At 45.5% G+C, this 14,665-nt stretch overlaps 1 protein-coding gene across 1 annotated transcript in view; it reads left to right on the top strand.

Annotated features, from left to right (window-relative positions):
- Window positions 1–2,129: 2,129 nt before the first annotated feature.
- FASN (fatty acid synthase) overlaps window positions 2,130–14,665 on the top strand; it is a 62,690-nt gene continuing 50,154 nt past the window's right edge. Inside the window, exons 1-2 of the mRNA XM_081850619.1 lie at window positions 2,130–2,337; window positions 14,042–14,182. Of these exons, the coding sequence (XP_081706745.1) occupies window positions 14,056–14,182 (127 nt within the window). The 5' untranslated portion in view covers window positions 2,130–2,337; window positions 14,042–14,055. The remainder of the gene's footprint in view (window positions 2,338–14,041; window positions 14,183–14,665) is intronic.

The following is a 14,665-nucleotide window of genomic DNA, read 5'->3' as shown; positions in this document are numbered from 1 at the left end:
TCTGGTCCAAAACCATACCATGCTGTTTTGAAATACAGTACAGCTTGGAGCAAGCAAGGATATAATTCACAAAGTGACCATACTGAATAATAAAGGGATGTTAGGTTCATCCTCCTTTTCATTTTGTGGTTCTGTGCTTCCCATAGGCCTCTGCTTGGCCACTGTGAGAAGAGACAGCAGGCCTCTTCTTAAGAACCTAAGAAGTCACTTTAAGATTAAGCATTTACAAGAAGGGTAGGTGGATATGGGTGGCTGCTTTATTGTGTTGCATTATAAGGGAGTATTACATTTCAGAGAAGCAAGTGGGAGTGGATCAGTGCGGAGTTAAGTTCAGAGCTCGCTCCATTTCTGGGAAGGAGGCGAAGGAAAGCAGACAGCAATAGACCTCAGCGCCAGCAGAACAAGATCATACAAGTTCTCAACCCTAAAACTGAGGCGAGAAGCCTTTCTCCCCTCCAGATCCGGAGAGGCAAAGAAAAGCTCGTGATGCCTTCCGTGAGGAGAGCATTATTTGTTCCCAAACCGTAAGGAAAGCTAGTTAACTGTCGCCTGGGACTCTATACTCCCGTGTAGAGAGAACATAATCCCGGGAGCCCATTTAACAGAGCCAGAGTCTGCTTTAAAGGCTGAACTGTAGTAACCGAGGAAGCTCGCACTCTTCTGAGGTGAATGACCTGAAATAAGCCACAATTCACAGGCGCTTTCTTGCATCACCATCAGCTTCATTTCCTAAACAGAGCCATCCCCTTCAATACAGTCACCACATCACCCTATCTCCTAGCAACACCCACACAGCCTCTCAGATTGGCCAGGCAACGTACACTCCTACATCCCCCTGCCCCCTGATTGGACACCTCCAATCAATGACTTTAGGCCCCTAAAGAAAGTGTGGTTCTCTTTTGTACATTGCATTTGCCGGGTTCTGTCGGGAGGGGACGGGGGAAGAACTCGGTCAGAGTGTAACGAGGCAAGCAGCGCGCCGCGCTCAGCTCCCAGGGACGCCAGTTGCTTCCTTTTTCCCCTGTAGGCCGCGCGCTCGGCAAAGCCAGGGAGAGATCAGCCTAATTAATTCTTCCCCTTTCGCTGCAATAGCGGGGGGGGGGGGGGAAATGCTACGAGGTTACACCAATAACAACAACAACAACAACAAGGCGGTGGGGGGGGGGGAATTAAGTGCACTTCTCTCCCAGAAAGCCAAATCTCCTTCACGTCGAGTATTTCCAGCAGCGCATCAGCGCGCACCAAGCACCTCGGCCCATCTGCTCCCCCGAGAGAGGCGGGCAGATTTGTTTCAATTTACTTCCCAGACGCTGAAAAAAAGAGGCAGCGCCGCAAGGTTGGAGGCGCCGGCTTCCCCTAGCGGGCTGGCCGAGCAGAGGAAGCGCATCCTCGGGGGCAGAAGTGCCTGTGGGTGGCGCTGCAGAGCCCACCACGAAGCAGGGACACGCGCAGGGCCCTTCACACATCCCAGGCCCAGACTAGTTAACTCCCCCCCCCCCGCCCTCGACGGGGTGGGTGGGTGTGTTGATAAATCGGGGTGCCTAGGAATGGCTCCCACACAATCGCAGAGGGTCCTAAGCATCATCTAGTCCAACCCTCTGCAACGCAGCTTGAACCCGCAACTTGCGCGTTATCAGCACCGCCAGGCTCTAAGCGACTGGGCTATCCAGGCTTGACCCCCCCCCCCGGGGGATTCAGTTCCGTGGGGGGATCCCTACGAAACTCGAAAATAAGGTACAGACGGGGCGATCCCGCAGGTCGAGGGCAGGCCGGGTCACGCCGGTGCGTGCGGGGAGGCTTCCCCCGGGCATGTGATGCGCCACCGCGCGGGGCAGGCCGGCCGGCTGGCTGGCCCCGTTCCTGCCAGGCCCCGTTGCGCTTTTGGCCAGGCGGGCTGAGTATGGGGCAGCGCGTGCTCGGCGGGCGCTGCTCTTTGGCTCGCTGCTTCCTCCTCCGCGCGGCGATGGCGAGAGGCTGCCGTGAGCCAGGGGGCTGGCATGGCCCCAGGGTCTGCGCCGGGAGGCCCAGCCCCAGCTCTCATTGGACTGCGGCGAGGAGCAAAGCTGTCAGCCCATGTGGCGTGGCCACCGGAGGTGGTGGCTGTTTAAATAAGCGCCGAGAGCTAGAGGGAGACAGTGAGAAAGGGACGCGGAGCGCAGATAGGCGGCGCGGGCAGCCTCAGTTACGCATCGGGCACCGACGAGGAGGGAGAGAGGGACTTGGCGGCCGGCAGCGTAGCAGCAGCAGCAGCAGCAGCAGCAGCAGCGGGGCTTTTCAGCGCGCCTCCTTCGCCGATCACCTTCCAGCGGTGGCTGCCGATCTCAAGGACCTGAGCAGGTAACCGGCTCGGGTTGCCGGGATGGAGGGAGAGGCAGCCCTCCTCTCCGGATGGCGCTTGTATGAATGAAACGGAGCAGCCGGCTAGAGCTGCTGCGCACTTTGGGGCGCCTCTAGGGCTGTCCTCGGCTTGATGGGGGGCCCTCTGGATGCCCTCGGTGCCTTTGCCCGCTGGAGCTGGTTTGGCCCCTTTGGAAGCAGCCATGATCTCTTCCTTCTCCTCCTCCTCCTCCTCCTCCTCCTCCTCCTCTCCCGGCGTGGGGGAGGGGAACCGGACTTGGCGGCACCAGATCTCTAAATGAGTTTTCATTTTCCCACCCTCCTTATGCAAATAGGGTTGTGCAAATCTAGGCAGACTGAAATACGTCTGTTTTGAATAGGTCGTCCGGGCCCGTATTCGAAATCGGAAGGCGACATCCATTTTCAGGTGTTGGATGAGCCTTCCCAAGTGAAATCAGCTCGGACCCGGAGGAGGCCTTGGAGGCGCAAGCGGGTGGGATCGGGTGGCTCTGCGGCTTGAGCGCAACATCTTTCAGAAGTAACACCGGAGAAGCTTCCGATGCTAGCTCAGGTTTTGGTTCTCCATTTTGATAGCCAGCTCTGTGGGGAACGAACAAAAGCTGTGGCTCTTGAGATTAAAACAACCACAGTGTGTGTTTTTTTAAATTTAATTTTATTATTTTTTAATTAACGGCAGAATAAAATTGCAGAGGTAAATTGCTGCCTTTGAAATTTTGTGATGTAATGTGGTAGCAGTGAAGTTGATTTGAGGTGTGGTTTTCCCCCCGGTATTGAGGTTATGGAATAAAAAGGGGGAGGAGTGTTTGGCAATAAGGGAGATGGAGGCTAAGCCTTGCTGCATTGTAAGTGTTCTGCATCCAGCCATTTTGATACCAGGCAAGGAAGACAGTTACACTGGCACACTGAAGCAGATCTAGGTAAAAAAGGGGGGTTCTCTCCCTCCTTAATTTCCAGCTCTTACCTTTAATATGCAGAAGCACAGAGAAGGAGAGTTTGAAAGGTATATGACATGCAGTAGATATTCTCTGCTGTCTCTATTGTGACATTAGGAAATGAGGACACCAGATAGTTTCTACTTCGTCACTTGCAACCCAAGTCTTTCACTACTTCTCAGGTAGCTAATAAAAGTCAGCAATTTCTGCTCAGCATTGGGAAGGATTTTCTCTTTGTTTCAGGACATTCACAGAGCCTGTGATTATTCTATTGTTCTCGTAATGTAACCTTGTATTCATATTCCTCAGCTCGGCAGTATGATCCTACAGCCTTTCCTTGTCCATCTCAGAGCTAAGGGATGCAGTTGTAATGCAATTTGAGCTATTTGTATTACAGCCTGTTAATTTTATTCAGACTTGCATAAAAAGAGGTAAAATAAGGTAGTTCTCTTATTTCTCTGTTTTTTAAATTACTTTATACGGTAAGATAGCCATGCAACATGGAGAATTTAAAGACAAAAAGTGTCGTACAGCAATTTATCTTACTAGATATTTTAAATCATAGAGGGTAACTAGTACCACGCCCCCCTTTGCTAACCCAGCTCCGTGGCAAAATTGTCCTTGTCTGTGTTTTTTGTGTGCTTATCCTCAAAACTGTTGTCCTAAGTGTCTGAAGTAAGATTCCAAACCAAGGAAGTCAGAATATTTCCCTTTTTGTCATACGTTCTCAACCTTGCTTAGAAGAATCTAAAAACAACGAACATTTATTTAATGTCTCTAGGAACTGAGAAGTACTGCAACTTGCATTGGTGACAAAAGTTCCCTTTCTCCCACTGAAACAAATTGAGGCAAAGAACTTAATCTCTCGATTTACAAGCAATTCAGTCAAGGTTGACTTTAAAAGTAAAATGGTAGAACTGCCGTTGACTTCTGTGAAACTGGTGCACTTATCCTGATGGATCTGCTTGCTGTGTTAGGGTAAATGATTGTTGTATTGGTTTTATTTATTTAATTCTTTACATTTCATTTATGTTTGCTTAAAGTTAACATTTAAGCCCAAATGCACCCACGTTTTGTTAAACTAAGCTAGAGGAACTATTGCTTGCATAAGCCCCATTTCACACAATGGAATTTACTTTTGTGCAAGCAAGAATCCTGAACACAGAATTACGCTGTACCAGCCCAGTCCTATGCATGGTAACTCAGGAGCATGTCCCTTTGAGTTTACTCTAAAAAGTCTGTTTAGGATTAGAGCAGGGTTTCCCAAACTTGGGTCTCCAGTGGTTTTTGGACTCCAACTCCCATCATCCCTAGCTAGCAGGACCAGTGGTCAAGGATGATGGGATTTTTAGTCCAAAAACAGCTGGAGGCCTAAATTTGGGAAACCCTGGATTAGAGCATTGGCTGTGAACAAGTGAAACCAGCTGAAATCATTGGGACTTCCTTCTAAGTTAACATAGCTAGGCTCACACTATACATTCAAGCATTTTAATTTAACTGGAGACTTATGGGTAGGAGGAAGTGGCTTTTGTGAGCGTATTCATGGTCTCTGGAGGCTGCATATAAAAGAGAACAGTGTGTAACTCTGTAGAACAGAGGATATTGGCATGTATACATTGCATGACAAGTTACACCTGCTGAAACTCTCCCTTTGATGCAACTATCAGAGGTGCAGGAGCCCTGACCTCTTCTTCACCTGGCCACCCTGCATGGTCACAGGTCAGTATAAAGAGATTGGCTGCCAAAGACAACGCTCAGCTGGTGAGTCCCTTTAATAAAAACAAAGTTAGGAACCACTGATCTGACACTACAAAATAAGCACATAATTTTTCCATGCCCCCGAAGTGAACATGCTTACAACAAAGAGGTTCAAAATATTCACATAGAAGTGTGTCATCTTTAATTATTTAAAGTCCTTTGGTTTGGTTTGGTTTAAAAATCCATACCTTCATTATGTGCCATGATGGATGTCCCTTCTCAGAGGGAGCAGAGTAATTTGGAAAGGACAGTGTGTGGCTGTGTTCAGATATCATAATAAAGATGAATCGTGGTTTCTTAGGACCAGAATGTCCTACGGTCTTCCCCTGGACTCAGGAGGTTTCCCCTGTCCCCAGTGCAACCACCAGGAGATGGCTGGCAACATTTGCTTGCATTTTTGTTTAACCACAACTTGTTGCATTGCCTAATCCCGACAAACTATGGTTAATTTTAACAATGATTTGTTTGAATCAACCTCCTTCAAGCCATAGTTTATGAAACTAGCTAAATGAAAATAGGCTAAGTACTTATTAAGTGAAAGTGAACATATCTGAAATTCCCCTCACAGCAGTGCTGGAGAAGGGAGCCTGAAAGCTCAGGGGAGGTTAGGCTCATTCACAACATAATAAACCATGGTTTATAGTGACGTCGAAACACAGCCACGGTCTTGAAATGAATTTCAGTACACATCTTTAAAATATCCTCCAGTTAAGAAAAGAAACAATGGGAGGGGGAGATACTTAATGAATTACAAGCAACCTGTTGAAATGCACTTAAAATGGCCTTTTGCAGGACAATCACAAGAAAAGAGTAAGTGCGTAGTTAATGTACGATGAATGTACTCAAAGTGCTGTGATGAAACAAGTAGGTACTAGTGCATAATGCCAGTGAGAATGACTGGTTATTATGGATGATAAATGAGTTAGCACAGTGCCACAAGGCTGCACAAATACTGTGTAAATAAGGTACCCTCTTGCAATGGTGTGGCCTCCTTTGGATGATTTCAGATCAGAAAATGCAGAAATCCGTATTGGAGAGAGCTCTGTGTAATACTGCACTGGATATTACAGAAATCTCAACGCATGCAAAAATAGTCCAAAGGCTGTCTAGGTGTGTTGCAAGGTCTTTTTGCATAACAGCAATCATTTAAACTTATTGACAAAGTCAATAGGAAAAGAAGAAGTGAAATTCGGCAGAAAGGCCAGTCACAAAGGAACACTATGGGAGAAAATGCTGAGGACTACTTCATAGATGCTTTCCTCTGTTCATGAAGAGTTCTCAAATGCTCATTGAATGCCTGCTGACTTTGGCAAATGTAAAATATGAACCAAGCTAGGATGGATAGTTGATCATTATGCCTCCAGTCATAAAGTGCTGCTATGACCATGAGAACTGATTCCCACCTATATTCTGTTAATGCATATTCTGTTAATATGCATAATATATTCTGTTAATGCATACCTGGGGTTGCTGTGGACTGCTTATGCAAACCTGCCCTCAGAAGCAACATAATTACTGTAATACTTATTTGTACTCACTTAAGCATATGTGTGGTTGAGCAAATGCTGTAAATTAACTGCCCATCCTCTGGTCTGTGCCCTAGGCCACAGTCACACTATAAATTTAAGGCACCATGACGCTACTTCAAATAGCCATATTCTCTCAGAGAATCCTGGGAGCTGTAGTTTGTGAAGGGTGCTGAGAGTTGTTGGGAGACCTCTGTGTCCCTCACAATTCCTAGAGTGGTTTCACAATCCCTTTTCCCAAGGAACAATTTGCGCTGTGTGTGAAGAAGAGCTTCCCTTTGTCCGTCCCGAATATTCCAATGTGCAACTTCATTGGATAATCTCTGGTTTAGTATTATGGTAGAGGGAGGAAAATGTCTCTCTATACACTTTCTTAACACCGTGCATAATTTTATGCACCTCTGTAATGTCCTCATTCATGTCCGTCCCCCCTAAACTAAATTGCCCCTCATCTCATCCCAGACAACATCACAGGCACTGTGTACCCAACATCTGCCTCCAACACTCTTGCCCAGTCCTACCCTGCCCCTTGACTGGTTACTTGGCTCACATGGCAGTGTTTTGGCTCAGAGGATGCCTGGGTGACTGGTGTCTGTCTGCTCTGCCGTCTCTACTCTTCTCCCTCCAGCCTGAGTGATGGGTGGTTTCTGCTGCACCCACTGCAGCACCCATGACACAATGCAGCATGTGATGTGTCTTGCTGTGTTGCTGGACCCCCATCAGCCAATTGTTTGCCTGGACAGTTGGCCAATGAGCAGATAGACAAGCTATTCTTCTCATTTTGGAGAAGAGCAGAAAAGTAAGCTAAAGGGTTGCCAGGCTAACAAAGACAGACTCCACAGAGCATGTGTAGCTTGCCACACTCACTGTCTGAAGAAGTGGGACTGGGCAGCAGCACCGCAGCAGTCTATGGCAGACATCTGTGAGCCATTCACCAGCAAGTAAAACTAGGCCAAGAAGACACAGGGAAGAAATGGATGAAGAAAGTGGTGGCCAAGTGCTATTGCTCATCTGCTGCATGAGACGACAACATCATTTCACCTAATGATAGAGCTGCCCTTGCTTCAAACTCACATTTCATACCTGGCCTCTGCTCCACCCTGAATCTTCATATTCTGTCTCTTGCACCATTCTGATATAATTAGACCACAATTACAATGGGACAGATACTCACGTTCACACTGTGAATAAACCTGATGCTGGATTGATAATTTTAAGCAACTCTGTAAAATCAGATCGATGATAGAATAGGTTGCAAGCAGAAAACCAGAAAGGAACCATTTTTGAAAGACAGGACAGTAGTTTTTATGAGTGTGAAACTACATGCGACTGAGCATGCAATGGGGTCTGGTCTTGAAACACTAAAAGCACCTAGCAAACCCATTTTCCAGACCTAACAGTGAAATGGTTGTACAATGCCTACTTCATAGCACTTTCAGCTCTCTGAAGAAAATAATTATCTGGTCTTCAGTCTGTGTTTTGAGTTTAATTAGCTGGCATCCCACTCTCCCTCCACCTTGTCTTTCATTGTATCACTGAAGCTAATAGAAAGATTTCTGCTTTATCTTTGTAATATCTCTTCCCTTTGGCCATCTCAGTTCATATATTCTGAGCAGATCAATATTTCTCAGCTTTATTCTGATACATATGATCCAAAGCACAGAAATGTTTCCTCCCTCAGAGGCAAATCATTCACATTATAGAGGGAGTTAGTACTGTGCCCTTCAGATGTTGCTGAACGAAAAAACTTATTGGCCCTGCTGCCTGGGGCTGATTAGAGCTGTATTCCTACAACATCAAGAGCAGGGGTCAGCAAACTTTTTCAGCAGGGGGCCGGTCCACTGTCCCTCAGACCTTGTGGGGGGGCGGACTATATTTTTTGGGGTGGGGAATGAACGAATTCCTATGCCTCACAAATAACCCAGAGATGCATTTTAAATAAAAGGGCACATTCTACTCATGTAAAAACACGCTGATTCCTGGACTTTCTGTGGGCTGGATTTAGAAGGCAATTGGGCTGGATCCGGCCCCCGGGCCTTAGTTTGCCTACCCATGATCATTATCAGGCTCACTGGATCAGATTTTCGAAATGACCCAGTTGTCTGGAGCATAGGATGTGAAAATAAATGGCTAGGCTTTCAAAGGCACGACCAGAAGAATGGGATGTGCTGATGATCAATGATGATCAATGCTGATGATCAATCTGGATTATAAAATGATTAGGAATTTACTGGGAGTAGAATTGCTTGCTGCTTTAAATTAGGATGATAGCACTTCCATTAAATAATGTACCCTCATGCTGCCTTTAAATTTTATATTGTACAACAGGGAGCTCTTCATTATTGCTCTGTTCTGCTGTCTGAATCACTTTTAAGTGTCTTGTGGACACCAGAGAAAGAATACCTAGGAAGATTTACTTACTAATATATATGTGTGTATATATATATATATATATATGTATGTATAATATATATATATATATTATATATATATATATATATATATATATATATATATGCAGGTTTTGGTGTCCTCGGGTGTCTTCCCGTGTAAAAGTTGGGGTGTCTAGGCGACGTTTCGACGAGGTCTCACTCGTCATCTTCAGGCTGGTGCTTTCGGCTTCTAGTTACTGGAACAGAGCAGGATCTCAGTGTTTGAGTTCCTATAAATACTGTAGAGGGGGTGTGGTGTATAGCCTCCAATGTTCTGGGCAGAGAGGAAGTTCCCAGGCTAGTGTGCCTTTTCTTCTTTTGTTCCTTAATTACTTGAGAGATATCTTGAGTGATTTCTTGAGTGATATCCTGAGTACCACTTAGGTGGGTCATTAGGTGTGGATTAGTTGTTAAAGTCTTTGTGTCTTGACCTCTTGAACTTTGTGAAGAGTTTTCCTGAGAAGATGGCTGTACTGTACTTAGTTGTGCTCTGGCTTGGCTTCGTGTATAGGGGCGAGCTGTGGTTTTGTGGCTTGTGTCAGCCAGATCTGTGTAGGGATTGCAGGGGGGTGCAGCATCCGGAGGTGCCACCATGGATTGGCTACTGGATGGTGTCTGTAATTCATCTGTGGAGAGGGTCTGGGTTTGGGTCTGGTGTGGTTGATTGGTGTTGGCGTTCTGTGTGCCTCTGGATCCAGTACAGTACAGCCATCTTCTCAGGAAAACTCTTCACAAAGTTCAAGAGGTCAAGACACAAAGACTTTAACAACTAATCCACACCTAATGACCCACCTAAGTGGTACTCAGGATATCACTCAAGAAATCACTCAAGATATCTCTCAAGTAATTAAGGAACAAAAGAAGAAAAGGCACACTAGCCTGGGAACTTCCTCTCTGCCCAGAACATTGGAGGCTATACACCACACCCCCTCTACAGTATTTATAGGAACTCAAACACTGAGATCCTGCTCTGTTCCAGTAACTAGAAGCCGAAAGCACCAGCCTGAAGATGACGAGTGAGACCTCGTCGAAACGTCGCCTAGACACCCCAACTTTTACACGGGAAGACACCCGAGGACACCAAAACCTGCATTCCTGTACCCGTGAAAATCTACGAAAGCATATATATATATATATATATATATATATATATATATATATATATAATCTCCCACCTTTTCTCCAAGAAGCTCAACGAAGCATGCATGGTTCTCCACCCATTTTAACCTCATGCAACCATGTCAGGTTTGTTAGGCTGAGAGACAGTGACTGGCCCAAGGTGAACTACATGGTTGAGTGCAGATTTGAATTTGGATCTTCACAGTCCAAGTCGCCACTACTGGCCATGCCAGCCAAGGCTGATGAGAATCCATAGACTCATAGAATTTTGTAGAGTTGTAGCTCCAACAGTATCTGGAAGTCACAGGCCTCACCCTACCCCTGGACTATTTATTTATTGGATTTATATCCCACCCTTTTCTCTAAGGAGCTCAAGGTGGTGTACATGGTTTTTCTCCTCATTTAACTCCAAACGAACCCCATGAAAAAGGCTAAGCTGAGAGGTAGTGAGTTGCCCCAACTCACAAGGTTCTTGTGAGGACAAAATGGAGAAGAACCATGTATGCACCTTGAACGCCTTAGAGGAAAGGTGGGATATAATGTAGGATCAACCTAACCAACACCATTAGCTTTGTGCAAGGACTTCCATTTCTTCCCCCCTCTCCTTCCCTCATGTGCCCCACACCCCAAAAATGGTCTCTGGAGTGTGTCAGGGAACTCCCTGCTCCCCAAATTCAGAGGGAACAGGGGGAAATCTGGAAGTGCACCATGTTGAATTCCACCCACTATCTTACAGAAGAACAGGTGACACCTGTGACTGAACAATCAATCTTTGGTCATTCAAGGTGTAATTGATGCCACTAAACAACAAAGAGTGTGAGGGAGGGGGGCTGTAGGGCAGCATGAGATAGCCCCCACACGCACTAGCTGTGTCCTTGGCGAGCTTGGGAATCTGTGTGTGCTAACATATGCATTTAAAGCTCTTTCATGTGTGAGGGGGCATCACTGGACCAATCAGAATCCCCTCATGTGAAGGAGCGCTCTGAACATCCTTCAGTGTAGGTGTGAGTCACCTCATGGAGCTGAGGAGTGACCCTGCTGTGCTACTGGCATGATGGATGTCCATTTGAATGTCCCAAACAAGACAAGCCAGCACAGAAATAAGGCTAAATTGCTGTAGTCATACCTCAGGTTGTGAACGTGATCCGTGCGGGAGGCACATTCGCAACCCGCAGTGCTGTGTCTGCGCACATGCGTGACGTGATTCGGCGCTTCTATGCATGCGCGTGGCGTCATTTTGTGTTTCTGTGCAAGCGCCAAAACCTAGAAGTAACCCGTTCCGGTACTTCCGGGTTCGGTGCGGTCCGCATCCTGAAAACTCACAACTTGCAGCGTTCGTAACCTGAGGTATGACTGTATTTAGATGCCATTGTATGCACTGAATACTTGCCTGCATAGGAAAGGGAAAGGAATTTCCTGATAGATGAATGAAAGAATATAATTGTTACTGATAATTATTGAAGACTGCAGTCCTCTTCCATTAAAATTAAGGGGGGTATTTTTATACCAACCTCAACAGGAACAGGCTTGCAACTTACTGACTATGATCAGGAATTATAGTCTTCAATTATGCATTTCCATTGATATTCCATTTGCCCTTAAATGAGCTTATCTTGAAAAGACATTCTTGCATATTTTACTGCACTATTTTCATTTGGAGGGGCATTCTTGCACTATAACAACAACAACAACAAAAAAATATTTGTGGTATGACAGGATTTCACCTGAAAGCTACAGGATATACCGTCATTGGGAACGAAGTGGTATGATCACCCTAGAACTTTTGCAAGCATGAGCATTATTGAAAGTGGGATTGCGTGTAACCACCTCAATACCATCATCAGCACAAATTGTATAATGTAAGCACATTAAAAAGGACATGGCGTAAGACCTAGAAAGGCTCAGTCTCTTCACTCTCACACTGCTTCACTCTACTTCCCACTTTTAGCTCTAAGCTCAGCTCTGCCCTCCAGAGCAAATCTCTGCTCTGAATCACTACAAGCAAGGAAAGGAAGCCAAGGAATCTGGCTGCGCCTCTTTTACTTCTTTATCAGTTAGCTTTGACTACAACAGTTAGTTTTGCCTTTTTATCTCTGATGATCTCTTCTAGGAAGTCCTACCTACAGACTGGTGAAGAGTAGCAACAATAGCTTTAAATGAGTTAAACTTGCTCAGAGTGATTGAAGGGAGAACTGCAATAGTTTTATAGCTGAAGGGTTTCTTGTCAAGCTCGTCCCCCCCACCCAAAAAAAGTGTTTTGGACTGGTTCCTTAGCATTCAGAACTAAATATAAACTATGTTATTATATACTAAAATATACTACCTCACTACTTAAAAGCAAATATTTTCCCTCCATACCTTTAGGTATGTCACAGATCACCGAAATGTTATGTTGAATTTTATTATCTGGATTGTCAACCTGCTTTGTTGTTTTATTTGCTGACAACATCTATAGCAACAGCAACAACAGGGGAAAAAATTACAAACTGATTCATGGCTATAGAGTTCATCAAAGCAGTGTATGAGATGATAAAACACAGTGCCCAGTTTCTGAAATCATTTCTTAAAAGCTCTTAAAACATCGGGAGCACTTCAACATTGCACTCTGACAATTGTTCCACCAGGGCAAGCATTTTGGCTTGTCAGATGGAGCAATCTCCCCTTTCCTCCCCCTGCATGCTGTTTTGGGGGTTCTCCTGACTACCCCCCAATTTTGGGGGGGCACATGGGGAAGAGAGGGGGAACCCCATTGTGCAAGCAGAAGTTCTTGTGTGGGCTTCTGTTGACAGAACTCATTTTAGTTAGAGCCCATCCAATAAAACAACATCTTACAAATGCTAGAAAACAACAAAACCATATCTGCAAGTATGCAATCGGTATTCCATGAGTTGTTGGGTCGCCCATCGAAACATGCCTTCAATAGGCACCTAAACATAATGATGTTACTGCTCAGTGCGTGACTAGCTCTATTCAGTATATATATCCATTATTCAGCAGGTGACGTGGTCAATAGTAATATTAATCCCACAACACACTAAAGCAAAAATCACTTGCTGCCCAATAATATCTTGGTCAATTCATCACTAGTAGCACAAAAGTCCCATACAGCTAGATGTGTGCCCCTTTGCTACATTGCTAAATTTGCAGTTATCTGACTACAATGGACTAAAATTAATAAAATTATTTAAAAAGGACAGTCCCTCAGGAGGAGGGACGGAGCACTGGCTAGGATGGAAGCCACTGCAATATGTTTGACCCTGTTACTATTGCTGGAAGTAATAGACATGACAGGGTGGATTCTTGGCCAAGGTGTTGAAAGGCTTCCAAGTGTTACAAGATGCCCCAAGTGGTGCCATCTACATATTGATATAGAATCATGGGAGGGGCCCTCATGGAACAAATTTAGGCTGTGCATGGGAGGAGGAAAGGGAGAGAACGTTCAGCTGCACAGATAGAAATCATTGTACAGGTAGAAAAATTGCCGTAGTACTACGTTGGGTTCCACCCATGATATGGAATTAGATGTTATGAATCACAAACTCCTTAGGCTAAAGCCTTCTTCTATCTCTATTTGAATAATTTCACTCACTGTGTTGTTGCACCAATAGCTTTCCAGCAGTTTTTGTTCCTTGCTGTTTATTGAGTTACTTAGAGTTCAGCACTTGCATCCAGGATCTCCAAGCCCGCTGGTATATAAAAGACCACATCTGCTCATAAAATAGCTCTCATGTGGTCTGTTCTACAGGTATATCTTTAAAAGAATCTGATCTGCTGCTCAAAAGTATATGAAATTCATTTGCCCGGTGTTTCCCTGGTAATTATATATTTGTTTTTTTAACAAGTGCATTGTAATTTTCTTGCGTGATTCATTATTGCTGCATAGGCCTGATTTTTCTTTTCTCCACTTGCTGTCTAGAGACAAGTTGAGAGATGGAGGAAGTGGTGGTTGCAGGCATAGCAGGGAAGCTGCCAGAATCAGAAAACTTGCAAGAGTTTTGGGAAAATTTGATCAATGGAGTGGACATGGTTACAGAAGATGACCGGAGATGGAAACCAGGTAGGTCTAGTGATCTTGATGGCCTTCTCGGTAGTGGCACCCTCCCTGTGGGATGCCCTCCCATCAGATGTTAAGGAGTATAACATCTGAAGGCAGCCCTATATGGGAAAGCTTTTTAAAGTTTAATGTTTTACTATGCTTTATATATGCTGGAAGGGACACGGGTGGCGCTGTGGTCTAAACCACTGAGCCTAGGGCTTGCCAATCAGAAGGTCGGCAGTTCGAATCCCCGTGACGGGGTGAGCTCCCATTGTTCGGTCCCTGCTCCTGCCAACCTAGCAGTTTGAAAGCACGTCAAAATGCAAGTAGATAAATAGGTACTGCTCCGGCGGGAAGGTAAACGGCGTTTCCGTACACTGCTCTGGTTCGCCAGAAGCGGCTTAGTCATGCTGGCCACATGACCCGGAAGCTGTCTGCAGACAAACGCTGTCTCCCTCGGACAGTAAAGCGAGATGAGCGCTGCAACCCCAGAGTCGGCCACAA

Source organism: Podarcis erhardii, assembly GCF_964252035.2.
Source record: "Podarcis erhardii genome assembly, chromosome: 2".
In the NCBI taxonomy this organism is placed as follows: Eukaryota; Metazoa; Chordata; class Lepidosauria; order Squamata; family Lacertidae; genus Podarcis; species Podarcis erhardii.
This window is presented reverse-complemented; position numbering and strand designations above follow the sequence as displayed.